At 45.4% G+C, this 24,932-nt stretch overlaps 1 protein-coding gene across 3 annotated transcripts in view; it reads right to left on the bottom strand.

Annotated features, from left to right (window-relative positions):
* The window catches only part of CAMK1D (calcium/calmodulin dependent protein kinase ID), a 344,956-nt gene that overhangs the window by 197,607 nt on the left and 122,417 nt on the right, over window positions 1-24,932 (bottom strand). For all 3 annotated transcript variants that reach the window (XM_045515802.2, XM_010953717.3, XM_074358483.1), the window contains exon 2: window positions 3,741-3,872. In XM_045515802.2, coding sequence (XP_045371758.2) covers window positions 3,741-3,872 — 132 coding nt within the window. The remainder of the gene's footprint in view (window positions 1-3,740; window positions 3,873-24,932) is intronic.

The following is a 24,932-nucleotide window of genomic DNA, read 5'->3' as shown; positions in this document are numbered from 1 at the left end:
ATAAAGAAAAAAATTTTTTTCATTTTAAAAATAATTGAATTTTTTTTAAAGGGACCACATGTGAGTTTGCTCCTCTAAATGAATCCTCTCACCTAAAGGAAACATCGTCTGGTGTGTTTGTGTGTGCGCATGCATGCGTACACATCTTTTCTGCTCCTGGACACAGGGGGAGCATCATCATCCCTGTGGAGGTGAGACCGTGAGGCCAGAGCCCTGGAACTGCTGTTCCCAGCACTGGCTTGGCTGCACGTAAGACTCTCAGAATGGAGACGGCGCTTTCTAAAATTTCCCAGTGGCCACCATAACCTCCGATTCTAACTCTGGGGTCTGGAGTGGAGTCTGGGCATCAGGAGGTTCAGAAAAGCCTCCCGGGTGATTTGAATGTGCAACCAGGGTTGAGAACCACTGATTTCAAGAGAAAAAGGCATAGACCATCACCTGAGACTCCCCAGTGTACCAAGATGGAGGAGAACATGCAATTTAAAAGCAATTCCTACCCAGGCTCTCTCCCCAGGGAATATAATCTCCGCAGCTGACAAAGTAACCATTAGATCATCATGTGGAATTCTGCTGCCCTGTTTCAGACACAGTAACCCTTTAACCACCCTGAGCCCTGGTTACCCCAACTATTAGGGAGAGGGCTACTCTGAATACATCTGTTTGGCCTCTCCCATCTCCTATTTTCCAGCTTGATCATCTCCTCATTTAAATGCAGGTTGTTTATACATTTGCCTTTCTATTTCTCCAAAAATGCTTTTTGTGCTGCCTTGAAATTAGATTTGGGTAGTGCCTGCCCTCTAAATAAATAACACCACAGGAACTGCAAGCTCTGTAAACCAGCCTAGGGTACGTAACACAGGTGATGTGATAGTCCATCATGCACAAAAAACACTCCATTCGTGGGACCTGAGCTAACCGTCCCTCCAGAGGAAGGTCAGGCTGAGCCATGCAGATCCTGCCACTGCCAGTCAGACAGCATCTCTGCTACGCAGCACCTTCCCACCATGACGTCTGCCTCTTTTCACTCCCTCTGAGCTTGGTTTAATACCCACTTATCAAATAGAAAATTCATTTTGGAACTATTTTCAGAGCAATATAATGACATCCTTAAGGATATATTAGCTACATTACTTCAATCCAATGAAATACATAAATCTCTCACCCTGCAATAAACTCAGCACGTAGGAGGGAAGGCAGTCTCCCAGATGCGCCTCCCTGAATGAAAAACAGCGCGGAAATATACAAACGACCAGGGTCTGTGGCAGAATGCGGAATAAAGTAGGGCTCTCTGAGACCCTATCTACATGATTTAGTGATGGAAAGTACCAAAAGGGTTTTTTTTAACATGTTGTTTCAGAAAACTTGAACATCCAGCAAGCTCAGATTATAGCTGAGTTCCAGATCTCCATCATCAGCCGGTCATCTCCACCTGGCCACGCCCAAGACCAGCCCACTAAATCGGAACTCACCACCTGCCCTCCTGCTCCTGTATCTCTCATCTCAGCTAATGAGGGTGGTATCCACCCAGCTGTCCAATCAGAAACCTGGCAGTTATCCTAGAATTCTCTCTCCCCTCAACCCTTAGCCCACTCCTTCTGAATCCGTTAAGTCCTGAAGATTCCATTCTGCCTCTTCCATCTCAACCCACAGCTCCCGTTTCAATGCACTGCTTCCCAGACTCCTCCAGTGGCCTTCCAACTGCTGCCCCTCAACTGAGTTTTGCCCCCTTCAATATATCCTTCTAAATTCTGCAGCAATAACCTTTTTTAAATTGAAGCATAGTTGATTTACAATGTTGTGTTCATTTCTGGTGTACAGCAAAGTGATTCAGTTATACATATATATATTCCTTTTCATTATAGGCTAGTACAAGGTATTAAATATAGTTCCCCGTGCTATACACAAGGACTTTGTTGTTTAACTATTGTATGTATGATAGTTAGTATTAGCAAATTCTGAACTTGGGAATTGGGAATTTATTCCTCCACACCCCTCCTTTCCCCTCTGGTAAACACAAGTTGCAACAGTAATCTTTATGAAACAATCTTGATCACATTGCTCCTTCCAATAAAACACGTCAAGGCTCCCCAGCATCTATAGGACAAAGCAGGGTATACAGCCCCCTACAATCCAGCCTCTCCAACCTCAGGTCTCCCCTCCCTCACCCTGAACCCTCTGCCTGGTCCAATGAGCACACCAGCCTGCCTCCCATCTCCTCACCTCCGTTTGCACTGCTCCTCCTGGTCCGAATATCATTCCCCCTTTCTGCCCCCAGGGAAAAATACTCATTGTCTGGACCCACTTCCTCCAGGAAGCCTTCAGTCATACCCGACCCCAAAGAGAGAACTGGGCAGCCCTGCTCTTGAGAGGTCAGACCTCTCACACAGCATCTACAACATTACTGCACTTGTTTAGCTCCTGGAGGACAAGAATGTGTCTTTTCAACCTCAGAGCCTAGCTGAGCCACCTGATGCAGAGGAATTTAACAAACATTCGCAAAATGAATGAATGTCTCAATGGTGGATTTTAACAGAGCTTCCCAAACCATTTTCTTTACCACTTGTATACTTTGCTTCCAGGTGCTTATGACATGGAGCTGTCTCTTACTACACTTGTAAATCATTGGCAGAGGACCAACAACTACATAAATCAGTACAGGAGATACAGCAACTCTTATCCCCCAAGGATGAAGTCGACACCTGCTCCCCTTGCCCGTGGAGACGGAAAACACCATCGAGAACAAAAACTGACTTCCCTGGCTTTGCAGCTTCTCAGCCCACGAGGGAGTCACACGTAACAACAAAGGCACCATCCCTGAGTTCAGAGCAGGATGGCTCTGAACCCACCCAGGTTTCCATGTAAAATGTCAAATATCTGCAACGTGGCTGCAATTTAATACCCAGCCAATGCCCTCTTCTCCGAGGGCTGATTTCATATTGGAAATGAAGCAATTTAAAGAAATGTGTCATTAGCACAGTGTCTTCCCCCTTGATGCTAATGTACTTAGAGTAATTTGCTTTCCCACATTCTTTTCCACAGAATAATTTCACGCAGTTCTCCACAGGACAATCTGAAACTCATCGGGTCCCTATCGGACAATCTAGGGAAACTAGAAACCAAACAAACAAACAAGAGGAAACCCTTGTACCAAGAAGCCGCTGAGCCTTGTTCTGGAGCACACATCACATGGGCTGCAGGTCGGGACAATCCCAACCACCTTGGTGGCGCTGGGTTTGTCCCAACGGCAGCAAAGCATCATTCAGCCAGCACCCTTGGTCCCTGAGAGACAGGAGTAGGAGAGGTAGCTTACTCAGGAAAAACGTGGACAGTGTCACATTTTGTTTTGAGGCCCTATAAAGCTCTTTCCCATTCTGCTTTGCTTATCTGTACAGGGATTCTTGCTATGCACTGATTCCAAACCCCGAAAGTTTCAAGGCTATCTCTAGCATCTGTTATTAACAGATGCACTTAAAAACATCACAGCACGATGCTCAAAGACACTCCAGTACACAAAAGCAGGTCCCATAAAAAGATTTGTGAGATGCAGGGGAATGAATGGCTTGATCATGAGGACGTGGGAGCAGCCTGAGGCTAGATCATCTTTTGGGTGGATCTAACCACGTCAGGATGGTTCTTTGTGCGCAATGATGCTGGAGGAATGGTTTTGATTTGGTTCTGCAACACCGCGATCTGGTATACATATTTGATCTTGTTCATGAGGCCGACCCTCCGGCACTTACTTCCTCAGAACGGCTATCTCATTCTCAATGCTGCTTTCTTTGCCCTTCAGCGCCTTCTTGGGGATACACTTGACGGCAAAGAGTTTTCCAGTTGCCTTCTCTTCGGCTAAGACCACTTCCGAAAAAGCCCCTCTGTGAACAAACAGGGAGAAAAAGAAGCAGGTTAGATTCAGGAGATGTGGGGTTTCCCAATGGCTCCCCTGACCCCACTACCACAATGTGAGTAATCGTAATAGTGAGAACAATTCTTGGCCTTACTGGGGCTTTTTTATCCAGCCACACTCCCGACCAAACTTCTTTATGCGAAGAAAGACACAGGCAACTAGGAACACTTGCACAGGGGACGCAGGGATGTCCACGCAGCTGTGGCTGCCTCCCAGTGCCACCTGCCACCCTGAAGTCACTTGAAAGCAACAGGAATGCTCCAGAAAGGTTCCCGCAGGAAAGACTGCGTCCACCTGAAGTTGTCCGTACCCCCGCCCCCAAGGAGACGAGGAGGTAATACTAAAATTTCTGGATTCCTTCCAGGCCCTTTCAGAGATTCCCAAGACCATTTCAGAGCACTTCACAAACCTGCAATTAATTCTCACAGACCGGTAAGGGTGTAATTACTGTGTGCGTCCGTGCGACGCATGGTATTGACACGGGTTAATTAATTGGTAGGGCTGCCCACGTCCTTGGTAAGCAGCTTGTCCCTTTTTTTTTTAAACCAAACAAACACACGAAAACACACATGATACCCTGAGCTGGGGAGACCTTTCTGTCTGAAAATGAAAATCTAACTGCAAAGCCAGAGCACCAAGCTGAAAATGTAGCCAGGACACTTGGGGCCAGAGATCCCATTTCTCCAAGGAAGTGGTCGGCGAGCCCCAGTGCCTTGGTGGCCCCCTGACCCCCACCTGCCACCTCCTCTATTTCCAGCAGACAAGGCCGGGGTGCTGCTCTCGGCCCGGAGCACAGCGTTCCTAACAACTCAGACAAAACTAGACCTCTCCGCGGCCCCCTCCAGACCTCAGAAACCTGGGCTTTGTGCACACTGGCCAAGGAAAACCACCGAGTCATTCTCTGTCCTAGACTTTCAGGAACAACCCTTATTTCCTCAGAGAGACACTTCGCACAGCTTCTAAATAGTTATGACCAGAGTCAAACTCTCCTGCATCAAAAGAAACCACCAGAAGGACCACTGTCATCTGCATACCGGTGCCTCAGGGCTTTGTTTCTCAGCCAACATCAAAGAGACGCATGCCTAAGCCAGGAGAGGGGGCTTTTCTCTCCCTCTCCTTTGCCGTCAGAGGGATATGCATCTTTCTGGAGCCAATGGAAGACCAATACACATATTTTAAATCCTTCTCAGTGAGAGGAATTCACTCCACTCAGCGCAATTATCCGTGAGTCTTCGGTGCAAGTGTTTCCTCCCAAAACACGAACTCTCACGAGAGGTATCTATCGGTGAGGTCCATGTCTAATTACAGAAACCCGAGGGGCAGAAGACTGGCACTGCATGAAAGAACCACGTGGAATACGTCAGAGCAAAGCTCTTCTGCCCAAATCCACAATCGCTGGCCAAGTAGGAGTCTCCCCACACCCGCCCCGCCCAGACAGAAACCTTCCAGATTCAGCCAGAACAGCGATTATGAAATATAAATACACCACAACCCAGGACAGATTTATTGCCGAGTGATAAATGGGATCAGATATTCCCAGTGGCCTCTGGTCACTGCCAATGGCTTTGGTCCCCAAAAAGCCCAATTCATAACAACTTCAGGGAATCTGCAGCCCGGGAGCTGTCCCTCCCGCTCACGTCTGTCTCAGGGAGGGACCGGGGCGGTTATCCTCCCAGCGAGGGTTCTGAGGGTTCTCGGATGGGAGGAACTGCAGACACCTACACACATGCTCCCTTTCACTGTCCTCCGGGAAGTGGAACAGGATCTGTGCTAGTGACAAGGAGAGTCAGTGAGGAGACACCAGGATCCCAGCACCAAAGGTGACTGTATGTCACGGATCCCATGCATGCATGTCCAGTGTCCCTATTTGCCACTAGGGTCCCTGATGCTGATGACACCACAGCAGTTTCTCTCCTGGCTCTGTCGGGTTTACGGCGTCTCTTTTCCAAAAGGTGGGGAAGCCAGAGTTTGGGCTGAGGACTGCAGACACTTCTCCCCCTCTCTATCCCCTCACCCTACTCTGGGTCCCACTCTGGGTCCACCATGCTCCTTCCTCTTCAGAATCTGTGCAGATGGTAACAGACTCCGGCCAATGCAGAGGAGGTCCTCTGCAGGGCTGAGCTGCCAGGAGCCCATAATCTAAAATGGGGGGTCATTCCCTCCCAGGAACAGAGTGAGCGGTGTTGTTTCCATGTGAATCAACCCCTAGGCGCATGACAGTGGAGAGAGGACTAGAGGTCTCCAACAGAGCCAGTGCTGGTGGACGGCTGCAGGGGGCTGAGGCCAAGGTGAGACGTGGTGTTCCCGGATTGAGGGTTTCTCTGCCTTTGTCCCTGATGTCGGGGAGGGATGGACTATCCGTGAGCCCATGGTGGGGGCAGGACAACGGAACAAGCATGGAGAGTGAGGCCCCTCGTGACTCCAGGGGCCTCCATCAACAGTTGCTGAGTACAATCACAAAGCCAAGGACATACTGCCATCCTATCAGAATGAAAGTCGGCCTGCAGTTACACTTCTGTGCATCTGCCTGCAGAATCACACGCTGGGACTCCTTCAGTACTTGGACACCCATGTTCACGGCAACGTTACTCACAACAGCCAAAATGTGGGGACAATGTGGGTACCCACCAATGGATGAAAGGATAAACAAAATGTGGTCAAAACATACAATGAAATATTACTCAGCATAAAAAGGAATGGAATTCTGACACAGGCTACAAGCCAGGTGAACCTTGACGAAGACATTATGCCCCATGAAATAGGCCACAATCAAGAGATAAGTACTATACAATTCCACTTGTATGACAATTTATTTGGGGGGGGGGTTAGGTTTATTTATTTATTTATTTACTTATTTAATTGGAGGTCCTGGGGAATGAACCCAGGACCTTGTGCACCCTACTACTGAGGTATATATCCTTCCCCCGTCCACTTCTGTGAGAAACTAGCATAGTCAAATTCATCGAGACACACAGTAGAAGGGTGGGTGCCCGGGGCTGGGGGAGGAGGGAATGGGGGAGTGACGGGGACACAGTTTCTGTCTAGGGAGATGAGAAAGTTCCTTGGGAGGTGAACAAAGGTAATGGATACACAACTGTGTGAATGCACTAATGCCCCTGAATTGCACACTTAAAAATGGTTTAAAACAGTACATTTTACATTAGGTATATTGTACCACCATTAAAAATATATATAAATAAATAAAAATAAAAGTCTGTTTGGTTCTATTCAACGGCATTGTCTGGAGGTGGACACGCTGGAAAAATCTGATAAAACTTTTCAGTCATTAGTTCCCTCAAGGAGAAAGAAATCAGATGAGTGACTGGAGGGCCCTGGAGGTTGCGCACCACTCGACATTTACAAAGTGCTCTGGCCTGAATCAACAAATCCAGTTCTTAGAGCAACCTCAGAAGTATGCACGAAGTCACCGTCATCTGTTTTACAGACACTGAGCTTCTGCAAAGTAAACGGAGGTTTCCTCACCTCCCCAGGTGCTTTTCAAGGCACTGTGCTGGCTGATGCACAGCATGGAAGGTGACAGTAAGGGAGAGTCAGACATTGCCTTTAGGGAGCGGTCATCCCTCCCCGAGAGTGCAAATCCACCTTGCTTCCTCCTTGAGCCAAACAACGTGCATTTATCCTGGCTTTAAGCTTTCCAAAGACAGAGCTCTCTGGTCTTCTTGGAGGGGTTGGTATAAGATTAGCGTAAACTGTTATTGTTCCTGCAGTAAACAGAAATCACTGGAAGACACCTCCCCTCTTCCAAGAAAGCTAATTAAAAACATCAGACGCAGAAACTCATGAATGAAGAGTTCAGGGCACTCTCTATGTAATTACACAAAAAAGTGAGAGTGTGTGTGTGTGTGTGTGTGTGTGAGGCGGGGAGTGGGAGGGAGGCGGGGGTGGAGAGGAAGGCTGGGAGGGGGCTGGTAGCAGGAGGGAAGATAGCAAGAAAAATGATCTGAGAGCTAGGAAGCCTCCAGACAACCCAAGGAAGTAAATTCCTAGGAAGCCGGCAGGGACAGAGAGTCACCGAGTTTTAAAAATACAGGGAGGGCAAAGCAGGCTGCACCCCATGAGCTGTAAAATGCGAGCTCTGCGCATTTAAAACTGAACGGCAGAGCCTGCCAGCCAGAGTGAATCACACTTGCCTCTTGAAACTGCCGTCTGTGCGGTGGCGCTCGCTCCTGCCTGGCACCCCCAGCCCCCTCCGCCATCTGACTTCTCCCCTCCTCACAGCTAGACTAGAACCTGGGGGCTGGGTCCCTGGCGAGGGGGAGTGAGGGGGGGTCCCCAGGGCTAAATCCAGTGTCTTGCTGCTCATCCTACTGGTCTTTTGTGTGACCTGATGGCCTGGGTCTCCTTCCTAAAACGCCCCTCTTCTTGGTTCTACGACAGTTCTCTCCTTCCACCTTTACATCCAGCTTCTCTCCACCTGCTCCCTTCTTCCCATCACACGTCAGTGGTCCCTGAGGTTTCACCCCTTCTTCATCCTATTCTCTGCTCCTCCCTCCCACTGAAAATCTGGTGTTTCCAGTTTCCAACACCACCCATCTCCTCATGGCCCCTTAATTTTTATTTAATTTTAACCTCTCTCATCTCATGCACAAAAATCTCATCTCTCCAGCTGAATCCCCTGGCCAGCCTCTCAAGAACACCATAACCAAAGTAAAAAACCAGTATCTTCATCCCAAAACTTCTTTCTCCTGTATACTCTTACTTCTGTGGATTCAGCAACCCAGCTCTAGAACCCTATCTCATTTCTCTCTCTCTTTCTCTCCCCCCACCCCATTTCCATCACCAAATATATTCAGGTCTTCTGCTAAAAAGATTCAGATGCCCAACTGGAAATCTTTCTGAAAGGACCTGCTTCAAGATGGCAGAATAGAAGGATGATCACCTTCTCCCACAGATGCCTGCCTGTTCTTCCATTCTGATGTCACTGCTCTGCTTCAACTTCCAGTTACTTCACTCAGGACAGCTTCTAGGACTCTCTCCTGGCCCCTCTGCCCCCAGCAAGTCTACCTCCCACCTGCTATCTCCTATCTGCTACTGGAATTACTTTTCCAAAGCAATGATGTGATTCGGTGGCTTCCTTACTTAAAATTTTGAGGTCTTAAGTCTACACAGGATAAAGTTTAAACTCCTTTGCAAGCTAGCTGTGGCATTCAAAGCTCTCCCTAGCCTGCCCCCAACTTTGCAGGCTCACCTACCACGAGAGCCACCATCCCCAACACAAGCGCGCCCCACCACACACACATCGCCTCTGCCGACCACAGAGGTCAGCTAGCATTTCCCAGATACACCCATGCCCTTCACAACGCTGGCCTTGATTCAAGTCTACCCCCCTCCCCCCTCCCACCTTGAATGCCATTCCTTTTTCTCACTGTTTGGCAAACTTCCATTTATATTTTTAAAGGCTCTAGCTGACATATTTCCCTAGCTTGAAGGCTTTCTCAGTTGTCTTCCATGAGACAGAACGAGGCCCGCGTTCTCAGGCTCACGGGCTTGGCTTCCACCTTCACTACCCTACTTACACACGCCACTGTGGTCCTTTGTGAGCTTGCCTGCGTGAGAGAAGTCCTAAGTCATTCTTTTCTGTGACTCCACTCCTAAGACTATTTGGCACCAACTGATGCCCAAGGCAGTTTTGATGAGCATCATTATCTAAGGGCTCTCCTTGGATTCTCCCCGTGTTGTAAATTCACAAAGTAAGTGATACACTCCAATGAGTGTAGAGTAAACTAATACTGTCTCTTTCTTCCTTTCTAATGTATTTTTCTAAATTTCTATGCAAGCTTATGCAGAAAAATCCTCAAAGGTTTCTCTTGAAACATACAAATTCTTTGAGTCTTTCCAGATATATTTTAAACCGTACACTTACGTGCCTGAATGCTTAAGTAATCTTCTACAGTTGGATAATCCTGAGATTACTATTTGTGAATTTATGACAGGATATTGCTCCCCAGAAACCATCATCCTGGTTAAATAAGTAAAATTTGGTAGGAAAAAAGAGAGGGGAGATTTTTAGATGGATAAAAGGACTTTAGAAAATGAATAATCACAGGAAAATAAAACTTCTAGTGCTTTGAAAATAGAATTTTTTTTTCAAGTTGAGACAAGATATTTATGTACTTTTTAAAGAAAACTACTCCATTTTTAAAAACACACAGTTTCCATCTAAATTAAATCTCTATGATGAAATACTAAAAAAAAATCAAACAAAAAATTCTTCTTAAAATGTTAAATATTTTCATCTCCTGAAGATAAGCCATCCAAATTACAAAAGCCGAATCCTTCCCCCTTTCCTTCCACATTTCAAAGCAAATCAAATCACCAGCCAGAGGCACCTTCCTCTGATTGTAAGCCAGGCATCCAGGAGAAAATAAACAATCTTTTGAGAGCCGAATTTCCAAGACTCAAGGGAAATGTCACATTTTCTATATTGTATATTCTAAACAACGACTTTTGCTTCTAACTTCATAAACGATGGCTCTGAAAAAGGCTGTTCTGTTTTTGCTTTATCTAGTCAGTTGTAAGAATGGAAACCTGGTGTGGTAAAGGAAACTCCCCACAACACAGACTACATCCGCCCGCCCAGCAAGAAGCCCACAGGAGGGTGTGCCCACCCCTCTCCGTCCTCCATGAGTGAAATGATTTAAACTCCAACTTACCAACGGAAGGGCAAGCAAAGAAATGGGACCGGGCTCCAGGAATTCCTGAGTTCCCTGAAAAAGCAGCACAAAATCCATGTGCACTGAGGATGTCTTGGCTAAAAACAGACATTTACAGGTTTTGTGAATTACAGCTAAATATTCACCTTCCAATTGTTAAGAGAATCCCTAGAGCCATTCAGAGACCCTTACCTCCAGATCTCATGCTGTATATTGGGACTGGAACTCAGAGCTAAGCCACGCCCAGAGATACGCTGGGTAACACACTTACTCACTATCACTTACGATCTTCAAAAGCAACAACAAGAATCTAAGGAGTCTGCCTTCTGGATTTCTGTGATCTTTAACCTGCCGTTGTTAAGAACGAATATTGGTACCTAAAAAGAGGAGCTGATGTGCTGGCCCCTCTAAGCACACGCAATTTTAAAACAAACTCTTTGCTTGAACAAAAGCAATTTCAGCACAAACGGACACACACTTGAGTCTCCAACGACCTGCTGCGATCTGCACACTTTCTGTGCTCCCTAAATGTCCGTTCGATTAAACTGGAGACACCTCAAAAAGATGTCTCTGATTTTCAACCAGAATCAGGAATTCCAGAGCTGTCTCTCTGATTCAAGACAGCACACTAAAGCAGTCACTTGGTAAAATTATATCAATCCCAAATTAGACCAAGAGATAATCAGACGGTGCTGAAAGCTCGGCCCTCTTAGCTTAGGGTCAGCTATTATTGCTCATTGCCTTCCCATGCTTCTGAATGTTTCTACATACAAATCAGATTGATTGTGTTATTAACTTTATTAACATCGCCTCTAGCCTACTGCTGTTACTGCGATGTGCAATTGGAGAGACAGAGGTTACCCCAGGCCTTGGACCATAAATTAAAATGTTCTTTTCCACTAAGCCTACTATTTTCCCCAATATCAGGCCAGGACAATATTCAAGGCTGATGGGGGGGAAAATGAAAAAAATTTAAGCAGCAGAAAATGAAGTTGGTAATATTTGGCTTCAGACAATAAAGAAACAGACAGATGCCTTTGAGACCTATTGTTCCAGAGCAGAATCGATTCTTAAAATAGGAAAACCTGTCTGCTAACTCCAATGGTAGTCATACTGACCCCAGAAAACACAAATGGATAAAAAAAAGTCGTGGAACCAGACGGTCTCAGGGTCTAAGAAACTCTCCAGGTGGAAATTAAGCCATTTTAGAAGTGGCATTGACTCTTTCTGGTAGAATCATCACTTAAATATCTTCGCTAATTCATATACCACTAATGACATTTATACTAATTCAGCCCACTGACCTAAAGAAAGCTACGTCCGATATGAATAAAACTCTCACAACCAAACAAAGCAAAAAAGAAAGTCGTCCTTTTACGCACTTCAAGAACAAATACGTGTGTGAAAACTGGCGTCCCATTTAGGTATGGCTTCTATTATTTAAAGTGTGTCTTCTCAAACAAATCTCTACTTGGCAATGACATAGTAAGTCATGTTAGTTTGTGTTGATGCTTGAACTAAAAGTAACAGAAAATTTCTTTTAAAAAACAGTCTATAACTCAGGCCCTTGTTAATATGGACCTGAGTCTCACCAACTAGTTCAAATCAGAGACATCTCCTTAACTCTAGGAAATGACACATAGGAATAGGAAGGCTCCTACTAAAAATAGCTATTCTTTTCCACTCAGAAAACTCCTCTTCCTCTTCAGCTGGTAAATTCCATGGTGAGTAGCCACCTTCCAGAACATCTTCGAGAACCATCTTCAACACCAGCCCTGTCATTGTGGGTGACATCTTGGGTTTCTTAAGGCTTTTCTCTGGTGCTAAATCGTTACCGCTAATTGCTTCACCGATCCAAATGCGGAAGAGAAATAAATTCCAAATGAATACATCCTGCCGGATTCTGAAAAACACGCTTCATTTAATAGCACAACTTTTCCCCTTCACTTCTCCACCGCGGTCCTGTATTTCATCTCTGCTCCTTTCCAGTCACTTGTGAAAGGTTTATTGGGAACCTGCGTGAGTCAGTCATTTTTTCTTAGCACATCACCAGGGAGTATTCATGGAAGCCTGGTTTCTAGAGGTGAAGGCAGAATAAAAGATTCAGTTCTTCTGGGGTTACAGCGTCTCCTTGGAGCCACAGCTAAAGGGCCAGCAACACTGAGAGGCACATAAAGTGTCCTTGTGGGCCATATATGCCTTTGTTGCAAGAATACACTGGCAACAACTTGGATGAGAGGGGTAATGACTTGGATGAAACGAACTGCCGGTATATTCCCAGCTTCCTCTGTCATCGGAGCAGACCTCCTAGATCAGCGGCCTTCACAGACCTCCCTCCAGGGGTGGCTCTTCAACTAGCCCTGCCCTGTCTCAGTCCCATTCCTAATGGCAGGGAAGCCAGACCTAGTGACATCCATGTCCCTTCTCCTGCGACTGCTACGAAGATCCAACGTCCTCCTGACGCCAAATATACAGCCTCTGGAGGGGCTGGGAGACACCATGGTCAAGTGGTAGGCAAAAGCTTAACCTCAAAGCTGGGCTGGGTATTCATGGTCAGTCCCAGCTGGCCAGCCCTCACATGGCCATTTCCACTCACTGGGACCCCCTGGTGGGCTCCAAATTCAAGCACTTTTAAGCTTATTTTAATTCTTGTTCAGGGCAGATGTATCAACAGGTAACTTGAAGGGAAACACTCTGAAGCTCCAAACTAGCCAAACTCACGCATCAAGGTGCTCTTTAATTAGTCTTTCAAGTAAAAAGAATAGAGTCCTTAACAGCATAATAATTACTACACTAAAGGACACTTGGCTATACCTACAGAAAGAAAATAGAAGGCCTGTTACAATCTGGTAAAAAATAAAATAAAAGTTTTAAATAGCAAAACATTAGAAATACCCTAAATACTGGCACACCTCGGAGATATCACAGATTGGGTTCCAGACCACTGTAATGAACGGAATACTGCAATAAAGCAAGTCAGATGATTTTTTTTTTTTTTTTTTTTTTTTGGTTTCCCAGTGTGTACAAAGTTGTGTTTACACTGTCCTGGAGTCTATTCAGTGTGCAAAAGCATTAGGCCTTTTGGTGAGGGGGGGGTATTTAGGTTACTTATTTATTTAACGGAGGTCCAGGGGATTGAACCCAGGACCTCGTGCATGCTAAGCACACGCTCTGCCACTGAGCTACACCCTCCCCTGCATCATGTCTTAAAAAACAACATGCATCCCTCAATTGCAAGATACTTTATTGCTTAAAAATGCTAACCCTCGGCCGAGCCTTCAGCCAGTCAATAATAGTAGCATCAAAGATCACTGATCACAGATCACCATGACAAACATAGTAACAGTGGAAACGTTTGAAATGTTGCAAGAATTCCCAAAATGTGACGCAGAGACATGGAGTGAGCAAATGCTGTTGGAAAAAAAAATGGTACCAATGGACTTGGTCAACGCAGGTTGCCACAAACCTTCAACTCATAAAAAAGGCAGTATCTGTAAGTGCCAAAAAGCGAAGTGCAACAAAATAAGGCCTGCCTGTGTGTATCAATAGGGAGCTGATTAAGTATTACAACTGAAAAACACAACGGAATAGTATGCAGTCATTGAAAATAATTAAGCAGATTTATGTGTGCTAATATGGTGCTATCCCCAAGATATGCTGTTAAGTGAAAAAATAAAGGTGCCAAGCAAAGTGTCTACTGCGTTCCCGCTTGAAGAACACACACAGAGACACAGACACAGACACACACACACACACAATCTCTCAGAAAACAGATACAAAACAAGTGACACTGCTGCCTCCAGGGAGAGGCCTAAGAACGAGGCTGGATGGGAGACTTACTTTTGACCATTTTACTATGTACGGGCACTGGTTTTCCATTAAAAGCTATTTAACAAGGTAGAGAAAATTTGGGGAAAATACAGAATAATCAATAATCATCTATGCAAAATGACTAGCCAGCTAATTAAAGCCTTGTACTAGATGTTCTGGTTGGACCAACCAACCAGCTATACCCTATTGACAAAACGTCAGTACCAATCCCATTACAGAGCCAAGTTCGCCCTCGTGCTGGATGGATAACCTGCCTAAGGAGGACTGGTGTGAACTGGTGACTCAGTCCTCTCAACTTGGCTCACCGTTAGTCTGGACACCTTCAATAATGCAGAAATTCAATAGCTCCTTGGGAAAAAACCTCCTCTTCATAGACAGCATTTATATGTAACACTCGGAAGCTCATTCTGGGGGAAGGGGGATTGGAAATGAGCCCTGAAGGATGAGTATGTTTCAGGAGATATCAGGGAAGACGGAGGGAGGTCCAGAAAGGCAACTGGACAAAAGCAGAACAATATGGCAGATGACATGCACGTGAGGGGGATGTGCAGGCAGAGGGTCATTTACTGTGCAGAGCACAATGCGAAGGACATATTATATGTGTGCACATGCGTATAAAGTTGTAAAACACACCATTTCTACTCACAAGTCTGCAGCATCCTTTGGTAGGTAGAATAATGGCCCCAAAGATGTCCACATCCTAATACCTGGAACCTGTGACTATCAGCTTCACAGTGAATGAGCCTCTGCAGCTGTGATTAGGGTCTTAAAACGGGGAGGGTACCCTGGATTATCCAGGGGGGTGCCTTATAAGAGGAAAGCAGGAGGGTTAGAATCAGAGAAAGAGATGGCACTCCAGAAGCAGGGGTCAGAGTGACATGTTGCAGAAGGGGGCCACTAGCGGGAGAACACAGATAAGACTCGAGCAGCTCAGAAAGACAGAGAGCAGGTTTTCCCCAGAACCTCCAGAAGGAACACAGCCCTGCAACATTTTTATTTTAGCCCTGTAAGACCCACTTCGGAGCTTCTAACCAGAACTAGAAGATAATAGATTTGTTTTGCTTTAAGCCACTAAATGTGTGGTAATTTGTTACAATGGCAAAAGGAAACTAACACAAACAGAAATCTATGTTATTAGAGTTACAGATCTAATTTTACAGATTCAGAAATTGAACTTATCGAGGTTCAAGGACTTGTCCAAATCTCAAAGCCAGTGACTGCAGGTGCCAGGATACAAACCCAGGCGTAAGGCATGGATGAAATGTCACCACTGAGAAGGTAGCTTACAGTCACACCGTGGACATCGTGAACGTCAGATGGAACAGTGTCACTTAATGCAGCGGGCAGTAAGGAGACATGAGGTTTTGAATAAACAGAGCACATGAACAGAACTGATTAATATTCTCAATCCAATCCAATGTGTCATAGGTAATTCTTTGTGCTTTTTCACATCATTTTGAACACAACCAGGTGAGCATCCTCCCTGTCAAAATGATATGATATGGCTTTCCCATGCAGGAAATTCATTTAAGGCAAACGTTTCCCTACTTACATCCCTGACTGACACAAAATCAATCTCTACATTGCCCTTTGAAAATTCCCTTCTCTTTCTTTTTACTTTAGTGATTGTTCCCAACTGGCTGCAGCTCCCAACACTACCCAGATGGAATGGTCCATTTATCTTCCCATCTCTGAGCTGCAACTGGATAGATCTGTACATGAGGTTGGAGACAGAACTTGGTCAAGATGCAAGTTATTCAGTGCTTCTGTGTATTACAAAGTTCAGCATAGAGAGTAACTTCCCCTTCCCCAGACAGATTACTGTGCGAAGAATGAAGCTTCCCTAACCTAGATAATCACTACCACCACCATTATCAACATCCTCCTCCTCTGTACTGCTTAGTGAAGCCTGATTAAAAGCTTTCTATAAAAACTATTTGCCGATGGTTTTCTATTCCTACCAATAACCCTGCATGACAACACTGTACCCACTCCACTGCTGAGAAAACGGAAGTTCCAAGAGGTTAGCGTTTTTGCTAACCAGGTAATAAACTGACATCCCAACTCTGGTTTGATGTCAGAGTCACGCTTTTTTAAGCTTAAAACTATGCTACCTCCTCAGGTGGAGTTAATTTCATAATTCAGGGAGAGTAAGAAGGCTGAGTGGGGTGCAGAGGTTTTTCTCACTGTATTTCTCCCCACGAAAAATTATCCAAATTCTCACCCACACTGCATCAGTGGTGATCTGGGCTATGATATGTTAAAATCACTGAAACTTTCTTAACCAGAGAACCTGTGAATAAAACCCCCGTAACTTTGGCTTCCTGGTAAGTTTCTGACAGTGTTTGCCTATTTCAATCCCAAGGGCTGAGGCAGAAAGCTCTCCTCCCTCCCACTTCAGGAAACCCACCACTCTCCATGAAGGAGGCAGGAAGAATTTTTAATTCAGACTTTCCCAATGTTCCTAAGCCACTCCTCCGTGTTTTTAAATTAGCCACCCCCCCCCTTATTGCCTTTATGTCTTAGAATCCTACATAATAATTTCCATTCCTTTCAAAAGTATAAAAACTCAGTTGACTCAAGAACGACCCTTGTGTTCCCCTCCCCTCTCTCAGAGAAGATTCCTTCTCTTTCTAAACTGCCCACACACGCCATTCGCCATTTCCCAATGAATGGAACCAACTTAATCTTCAAGTGCAATTGACAAGTTCTCTCATTTCCTGCAGCATAATCACAATGATGTTGTCCCAGCTGGGAAAAAAAGGGGAAATGTTCATCCGTCCGTCCGTAGGCACTAATGCCTTGCTGGAAAGCTTGATTTGCCATTCAACCATGCACGCACGAAACTAATCGATTTGTTGTGAGGGGCTGATGATGACATTATCTCTGGTGGAAAATAAGAGTACATGTGCCTGGTGGCTACCCGCAAAACAAAGAGCATCCTCTGAGATACCTCTGTATGAAAAATAAAGGCCAGAAGCATGGGGATACTCTTCGTTGGACTTTTCTCAATTACTTGGCCATGGAGGTTATGACCCATCATAGAGACGATGGAAAGGAATGGAGGGGCTGCTCTGCCCCCTACCAGTCCTCGCCAAGTCTCAAATGATGGGAACAGTGACCTGAATGTTTCGATGCCTAGTGAGGTCACTGGTCCTCTCTGCTTGGTTTCTCCCAATAGGACTGAGAAGCTCACGTCTCTCGCCTCATGCAGGGTGGACGCCTCCATTAGAAACCCCAAAACTCTCTTCCCCTGACACTGAACCATTCAAGGTCACACCCCTCTGAGAGTTATGAAAGGTACAAGAGGGTCAACTCTGCAAACAATGAGACTCTGCCGGCCTGGGTGACTTGAGGGTTCCAAAAGGCTTGCCTGCCCCAAAATATCTCCCTGTATTGGCCCATGAACGTGCTTGAGCCCCGTCTTTGGTTAAGGAACACCCTACTGCCATCCCCTCTGAAGTCCAGGTGTATGGTCTGAGAGCATGCCACATTCACACCTGCTCAGCAGTAAGTCCTCAGTGACACTGGGGACAAGCCACAGTTTACACATCAGTCAGCTCCAGCCTGTGGAGATGAACCCTGCCTTCAGGAAAACTGGAACCACAAGCTGTCACTGACCACTGCCCATGGCCCTGCTTCCTGGAGGTGGTGAGGGATGGGGGCCAACCTCCCCAAGTCCTGCCGCTGCCTGGAGAGCAGGTCCCACACCTGTGAGCCAGCAGAGGGCGAAGAGCTCAGGCCACTCAGTCAGCAGGCACCCAGTGAGCATGCGGCGCCAGGCTGAGGGGTGGGAGGTGGATGGAGTGAACCCTGTGCCCCGGTAAGCTCCCCGGTCAGTGAGAAGCGAGGCAGATGATAAACAAATACATCCATCAGGTGTCCGTTAAGAGCTGGAAACAAAGATAAAGCAAAGGGTAAGAAGAAAAAAACAAAACAGCATGTACATTTCTAGATGGGGTGGCGAGGCAGGCCTCTTTGCTAAGAACTAAAACAGAACAAGGAAGAAGGCCGTAAACCTGTCTAGAAGAATTTTCCAGAAGGAAGAAACCACCAGGGAAAGACCCTGGGCTGGTACAGAGCAGGCGGCCATGGGGTCTGGAGCTCTGGGAAGGAGGGAAGAGGGGGTCTGGGAAATCCAGGCAGAGCATCAGGGCCCGTGGGCCAGAATTCGGCAGGTTTGAGGGTTTTTCTGAGAGATGTGCAGAGTCACTGGTTAGAGGACACATTTTTCTTCTGAGTGCAAACCTTTTTCAAAAAGCACAAAGAACTGTGCCAAGCCCAGCATCGGCTTCACAAATGCCCATATTTGAGCGAAGTGAACCATCATGTTTGCACTCCCTAAAGAATAGAATTAATACCCACTGAGTCCAAGATTGTCTCGAAGCTGTGAGAAGGCCCTTCGTGCTTGCCCAAGTCATTTCATGACGCTGCTTCGCTGTGCCCCAGTGCCTCAGTTTTGCCACCAACACGATGGAGAGGACACTCCACCATCGGCATCAAATAAGAGTTGTAAAGGCGATGAACTCCAAGCCTGCACGCAGACCCCACTGCGAGCAAGGGTGCAGATCCTCGCAGCCACAGCGCCCCTGCCCACACTCTGCACTGCGTCTTCTGCACAGGCTGGTTGCGCAGAGAACAAAAATGCCATTTCTGTATCTCATCACTAAGCTGCTGGATGCCTAGCAACTGGTCCGCAGCACCTCCTCAGGCCCCTTCTGAAACTGGGACTTCACCCTCATAATGACAAAGTCATTTCATAAAATCAAGGAAGGTTGTGGAAATGTATCTGAACTACAACACACATACATACACACACACACAATGTAACACTAAAACGATTTAACTTTTTTTCATTTGCCACGTTCTTTGATGCTTCTGAAAATTGTGCTTAAAAATAGAAACTGGATCCGTACATTGTTTTCACCATTAAATCAGATCTCCCTCGCGAGCAGCAGCAGAACGCATCTCCCTCCTCTAGTCTCTGCTGCCTTCCTTCCTCCTCCAGGAACAAATCACAACGTCTCAACCTCCACGAATGACTGGATGGCAGAACGAAAGAGAGCAACTGTCAGTCTCCAGGAGGCGTCCATGCCAGCAGGTTCTGGAGGGTAAATATCACGGAGGAGTATAATGGCCTTGTTTCCTTCCTTGATTTTTAAACAAAAATATCAATCGCAGCCTTCCTGCTAAGTGTGCGCGGCCATTGGCTGCCTGTGCCTTTCTCTCTCTCTGGGAGCTTTGCAGGATTTGAACAGGAGAGATCAAAGTGTCAACTTTCAAAAGGAAAAGAGGAGAACACATGCCACGGCCTTGTCCCTCAGTAGAGCGTGTGATACAGCATCCAAGCAAACGACATTTGGTAAATGAGTTCAGGTGCCTTTGCCAGGCTGTATTTACATATTGAGGAAATCTGGGTTCTTTAAAGATGGTGCTTAAATTTCCCAGTTAAAAAATACCATAAAAAGGTTGGAAACTTTTTAGGAGAAAAGATTTAGAAGGTATGTGCAAGTTAACCTTCTTAAGCAGGGCACAAAACTGAGAACATCCTAATGGAGAAGACAAAATATGCAAGCCCAATGAATTAAAAATGGGAGCATAGTAAAAGATACTTTAAGCAAAGTAAACAAACAAACAAAAGGTAGGCTATTGTGGAAACATGAATTTTCAGTAAAGCTGGAATGGTGTATCCATACCGTGGACTATTATACAGCTATCAAGAAGAATGAGTTAGAGTTATTATGTATTTATTTAGAGGGATGTAATATTCCAGTTTATTGAGAGGGATACCATTGTAACTAGCCTATCAGTGCAACGAGCCTAAAATTGCAACCCATAAGACAGGGTTAAGCCCTCTGACATCAAGGGCTTCCCACCAAGAGAACTCCAGGGGGGCACTGCTCACAGAAACCATGTCCAGTGGAGATGCTCTGGTCCTACAAATTTATATGAACCAGGACACAAATACAAAGTTCACAGAATGGCCGATGAACATATTAAAATATGCTCAGCCTTCCCAGTAGTACAGAAAAATACTAAATAAAACCTCAAAGGAGCAGCTTTCTTCTCATCAGGCTGTGAAAAGGTCAATTTATGTGGGAAACCTGCTGCCTATAAATTGCTATGGTTTTCAAAGCTAATCTGGCTATGCATGCTCAATTTCATTTTAGGAAATCTATCCCATAGAAAAGAATGCATTCTATACAGAGACACGCATAAATATGATGATTGTAGCACTGTAAGAAGGAGAAAAGAATAAAATATGAATTTCCAGTGATACTGGAATGGTACATCAATATTGTGGAATATTACATGGGGATGAAAAACAATGAGTTAGAGTTATATCTATTTATCTAGAGGGATGTAATATCAAATTTCTCTATTGGGACATAAATGCCTTGAATAAGAAATAAAGATATTCAGTGGAACAATCTGTGTCAGTTAAATTAAATGATGAGGTCTACTTGAATTAACAAGGATAAAATTCAAAAACATAATAATGGGTGAGAAAAAGCAGGTTACTAAAAGATACTATGGTATTGATTCAGTTGACATCACTGCATAAAACACACACACACAGACACACACACACACACACCCCGATAATATGAAGCCCTATATTGTAAGACGGACAGTATATACATACATAGTGAAGGGTAAAGACACACAATAAGAATGCACACACACCAGCTTCCGGTACAGGCTGTTTGGGGCTGGGGAGGAGGGCGTTGCAAAAGAACAGGACATGTATCCATAACTGTATCCTGTCTCCATAACATTTGTTTGAGACGTCTAACGCAAAGATGGCAAAATGTTAATTAACACTTGCTCAATCTGGGTGGTGGGTACACATCAGTCTGTTCATTTTTCTGTACTTCATGGCAAAGTTGAAATATTTCATGATATTATTTTAATTTAACCAAAGGCATAATAGACAATAGTGCTTTCAGCAAATGGCAGAATTGGGGACACATCAGGAAGGAAGCTGTGGGTCCCAGTTTCCTTAAGACAGTCCCCATCATGCCTACCCCCCAGCATAGCAATAAGCATGCTCAGTGCTCACTGCCCATAGTATTGGGCCACATTACTTAACCTCTGATTTCTCAGTTCAGTGAAGATGGTGACACCACAAGCCTCATGGGGCCATTGGGAGGATTAAATAAAAACATGGAAATTACCCACTTACTCCCTGGTGTGACCAATATATTTTAATTATTCTGATGAGGCATCGGGCCCTAAAACAAAAACAGGCACCATATATTCCAAGAACTCAGAGGAAAAAGAGAACAAAACTGGCCCTGGCCAAAATGGAGCACTGAACTTCCGCAAAGCAGGGGCATTTGAGTAATCTTTTCAGCACGGGAATTTTCGAGAGTAAGCTTTGACCTAGAGAAGGGAGGGTCTTATCCAGGTTCAGAGTCTGCAGCCAGGGTTAGAACACGACTACAGAGTCCTGGAGGTCCTCGGGATGGACTGTGCACGCCGGCCAGAAAGTTTTAACTTTCATTCTGGCCTCCTGATCTTTGACTATTTGACAGAGGGCTTCTTGGCCGTTCTCATGAGGAGGACACATCACTCACCAGGGCGTAGCTGACCACTAGTGATGATGGCAGACGAGATGAAAGTCCCTGCTTTCAAACGTTTAAAGAGCAAAACCCAAGATCCAGGAAGCACAGAACAAATAGAAACAAGTCACTGTCGAATTAAGAGCTGAATCTGGTGGGATGGACAAGAAGTGGGAGAATGGAGAAATCATCAGACGCGGAAGGACAAGATCTGATCCGGGTGGTCAGGAACAAGAAGAGTCCCTGTGGGAAACAGGAGCAGGAGCTGTGTCCGGCCGTGGCTGAGGCTGTTACCAGTGCGTCTTAATGTCTGTCCCAGTAACAGAATCCTGACGATACGGGGGCTGCGATGTGCCCGGTGGCTAGCCGTTTCCCTTTTGTCCCAGACACAGAGCTGGACTCTAGTTCCCAGCCTTGCAGGTATGTAGGACCACGTGACAGAGCTCTGGCCAAAGGGGCCTAAATGGATGGCGTGGGCCCCTTCCAGGCTGGCCCAGAGACATTCCACACGTGACACTCCATCCTCATTTGCCACCTGCCCACTCAACACAGAGGACTGCCGGTCCTAAAGGAAGGTAGAGCCACAGAGGCGTGGGATCTGGGTCTAAAATTTGAGTGTTTATTCATTCCAACAGCTAACATGATTCCAGTATGTCGAGCTGCCGAGGTCCAATCCCCAACTTCCCTTTCAGCTAGAGGTGGTCAATGAGATTTAAGCCAAAGCCATCGTGCTAGGCTCACAGAAGACTCTTGAAAGGGGGTTGACTTGCTGTGCTGCCTGCTTCTCTGTCCCTTGCCTTCCCTTTGCTTCTAGAATAAGAACGTGATGGCTGGATCTCCAGTAGTCAGTTATGAACTTTAGGAGAGACGTTCTTGCTAATGGCGACAGAATAGAAAGCTAGAAAGAACCCCAGTTTCTGTGTCTTCATAGGGCCACCATGCTAACCCTGGATTCCCTATTTTAAAAAATTCTTTTACGTGAAATGATAAACCAAAAATTTGTTCATACCATGTAAGTAGGAACTCTGTCACTATCTGCCAAATCTACATCTTTACTAATAAAATGGCCATAAGAAGTAGCCAGTTAGAGTGGAGGGTCTGTGTCGTATTGAAGACACATGAGAATAAAAGAAAATTGTGGAGATAATACAAAGCCATTAAAATCATGGCATATAAAACTAAAGAAGCATGGAAAACTTTAAAAAGGAGAGCACAAAGAACACTAGGACTTTACAGTAAACACAACTGGAAGGTTATGGCCAGAAAATCAGGCTTTAAAAGGATAAACTCAAGACTGGTCAGTCTATGAAAGAGTATTGCACCCCATTACAGGATAATGACCAGGAGATGGAACAGGGAGTGATGTGTGAGACACTTCCTTCATTCACATAATCTCACAACCAGACAAACAAACGCAAGGGGGAGAGGGTTCAGGGCAGAGAAACACCAACCACTTGCCCATAAGCTGCGACGCATTCGGAAAGATCAGTCTCGAAAACTAAAATGAAAAGAATTAAACCTGACTCTTCTGGCCAAGCGATCAATCAGTATCTATTGAATGAATGAAAGGAGATGATACACATTTTTTTGAAGCCTCTACAGCAAAGAAGAAAAAGCACGAGGTGTTCTATTAAATTAAGAAAAAGCAGCCCAATGATGAATGGAGAAAACTAAGATGTTTCTCTTCTAGGAATGATTCATCTGCTCAATAATGTACCCAGGTAGGGTATTATCAAGTGGAAATGATCAGCTGGCCGGGCCAAAGCTCTCCACCATGCAGCGTTGAGAATATCCTTTACTGGGAATTTCTGGATCAGTGACCTGTTAGAAGTGACTCAGGAGTGACTTCTCTGATTCCTAGATGATAAATCTTTGTAATTAGAGACAGAAAATCTCCTTTGCCTTTATTAATTCCCTGGCCTCAATTATTACACCCAAACTCATCATTTCACAGTTATTTACCACATCAACCATCCCCTGAGGAAAGCCAGCAAAAGTCATTTTTTAGTTTCTGACCGACCCAGATAGAACATTATGAGAAGACTATTGCTAGGAAACAAAGGAAGGAAAATCAGAGTCAGGTGAGAGCAATTTTAAGTGTTGTTTCAGGTATAATTACTCTGCATTTGATAATTTCTCATTTTGACACGGAAGATGAATCTTGAACCATTGCCCTACCGTGCTATTTTGTGCAAAATGGGTTTGGCTTGGTTTGGTTTTGTTCAGTTCTGATGATTCTCTGTAGTCTGTCCTGCTCCAGGGCAGTTCACAATGACAGACACTGGATTCATTGTGTTTATCATTAGTAACTTGGTTCCAAATAATTGGACTTCGCCTGCAGACAATATGCTTAAGCAAATGTGATGCATACAGATGAGAAAGGGCCAGGGCACGAGGAAACGTCGGAGGCTGGTAATTTCCACGCATCCCCAGCAACCATTATCTCATTTCAGCACAACGCAGAAGGGGGGTGAACACACTGTGGCAGGTTGCTGGAGAGAGCCTTGCTTTTTTGCCTGACTGGGTCCCTAAGACACACTACATCCTCCTGAAGAAACACAAGTATCAGCAGCTTATCATCAGATGGCAATGGCCCGGCCACTAAAGCCCAAAGCAAGGCTACAGACGTTCATGTCAATGTCATGTACCTTCCACTTCCTGCTTTATTTGCCACAAGGAAGCCTGATGTTTAAGGTCCTTTCACCCTGTGCTCTAATGATCTGATCCTGGATAATCTCAGACTTCTGATCACCTCCGTCTCCAGACTACTGATGGAAGTGAAGGGAGGAAACCTGGGATTGCAGAAAGATGGAATATGGCCACAAAAGTAATAAAAGTATAAATCACGACGGGACTTTCATGCTTCTCTGTCTGTTAAACTGTTGGTGTACAAACTAGCAAGATGATTTTCCCACCAAAATGTCTACTATGCTGAATGGGGATCCCAGTCAATTTTAG

This window comes from Camelus bactrianus, chromosome 35 (assembly GCF_048773025.1).
Source record: "Camelus bactrianus isolate YW-2024 breed Bactrian camel chromosome 35, ASM4877302v1, whole genome shotgun sequence".
Lineage (NCBI taxonomy): Eukaryota > Metazoa > Chordata > Mammalia > Artiodactyla > Camelidae > Camelus > Camelus bactrianus.
Note: the sequence above shows the minus strand (reverse complement) of the source record. Positions and strands in the feature narration are given on the sequence as shown.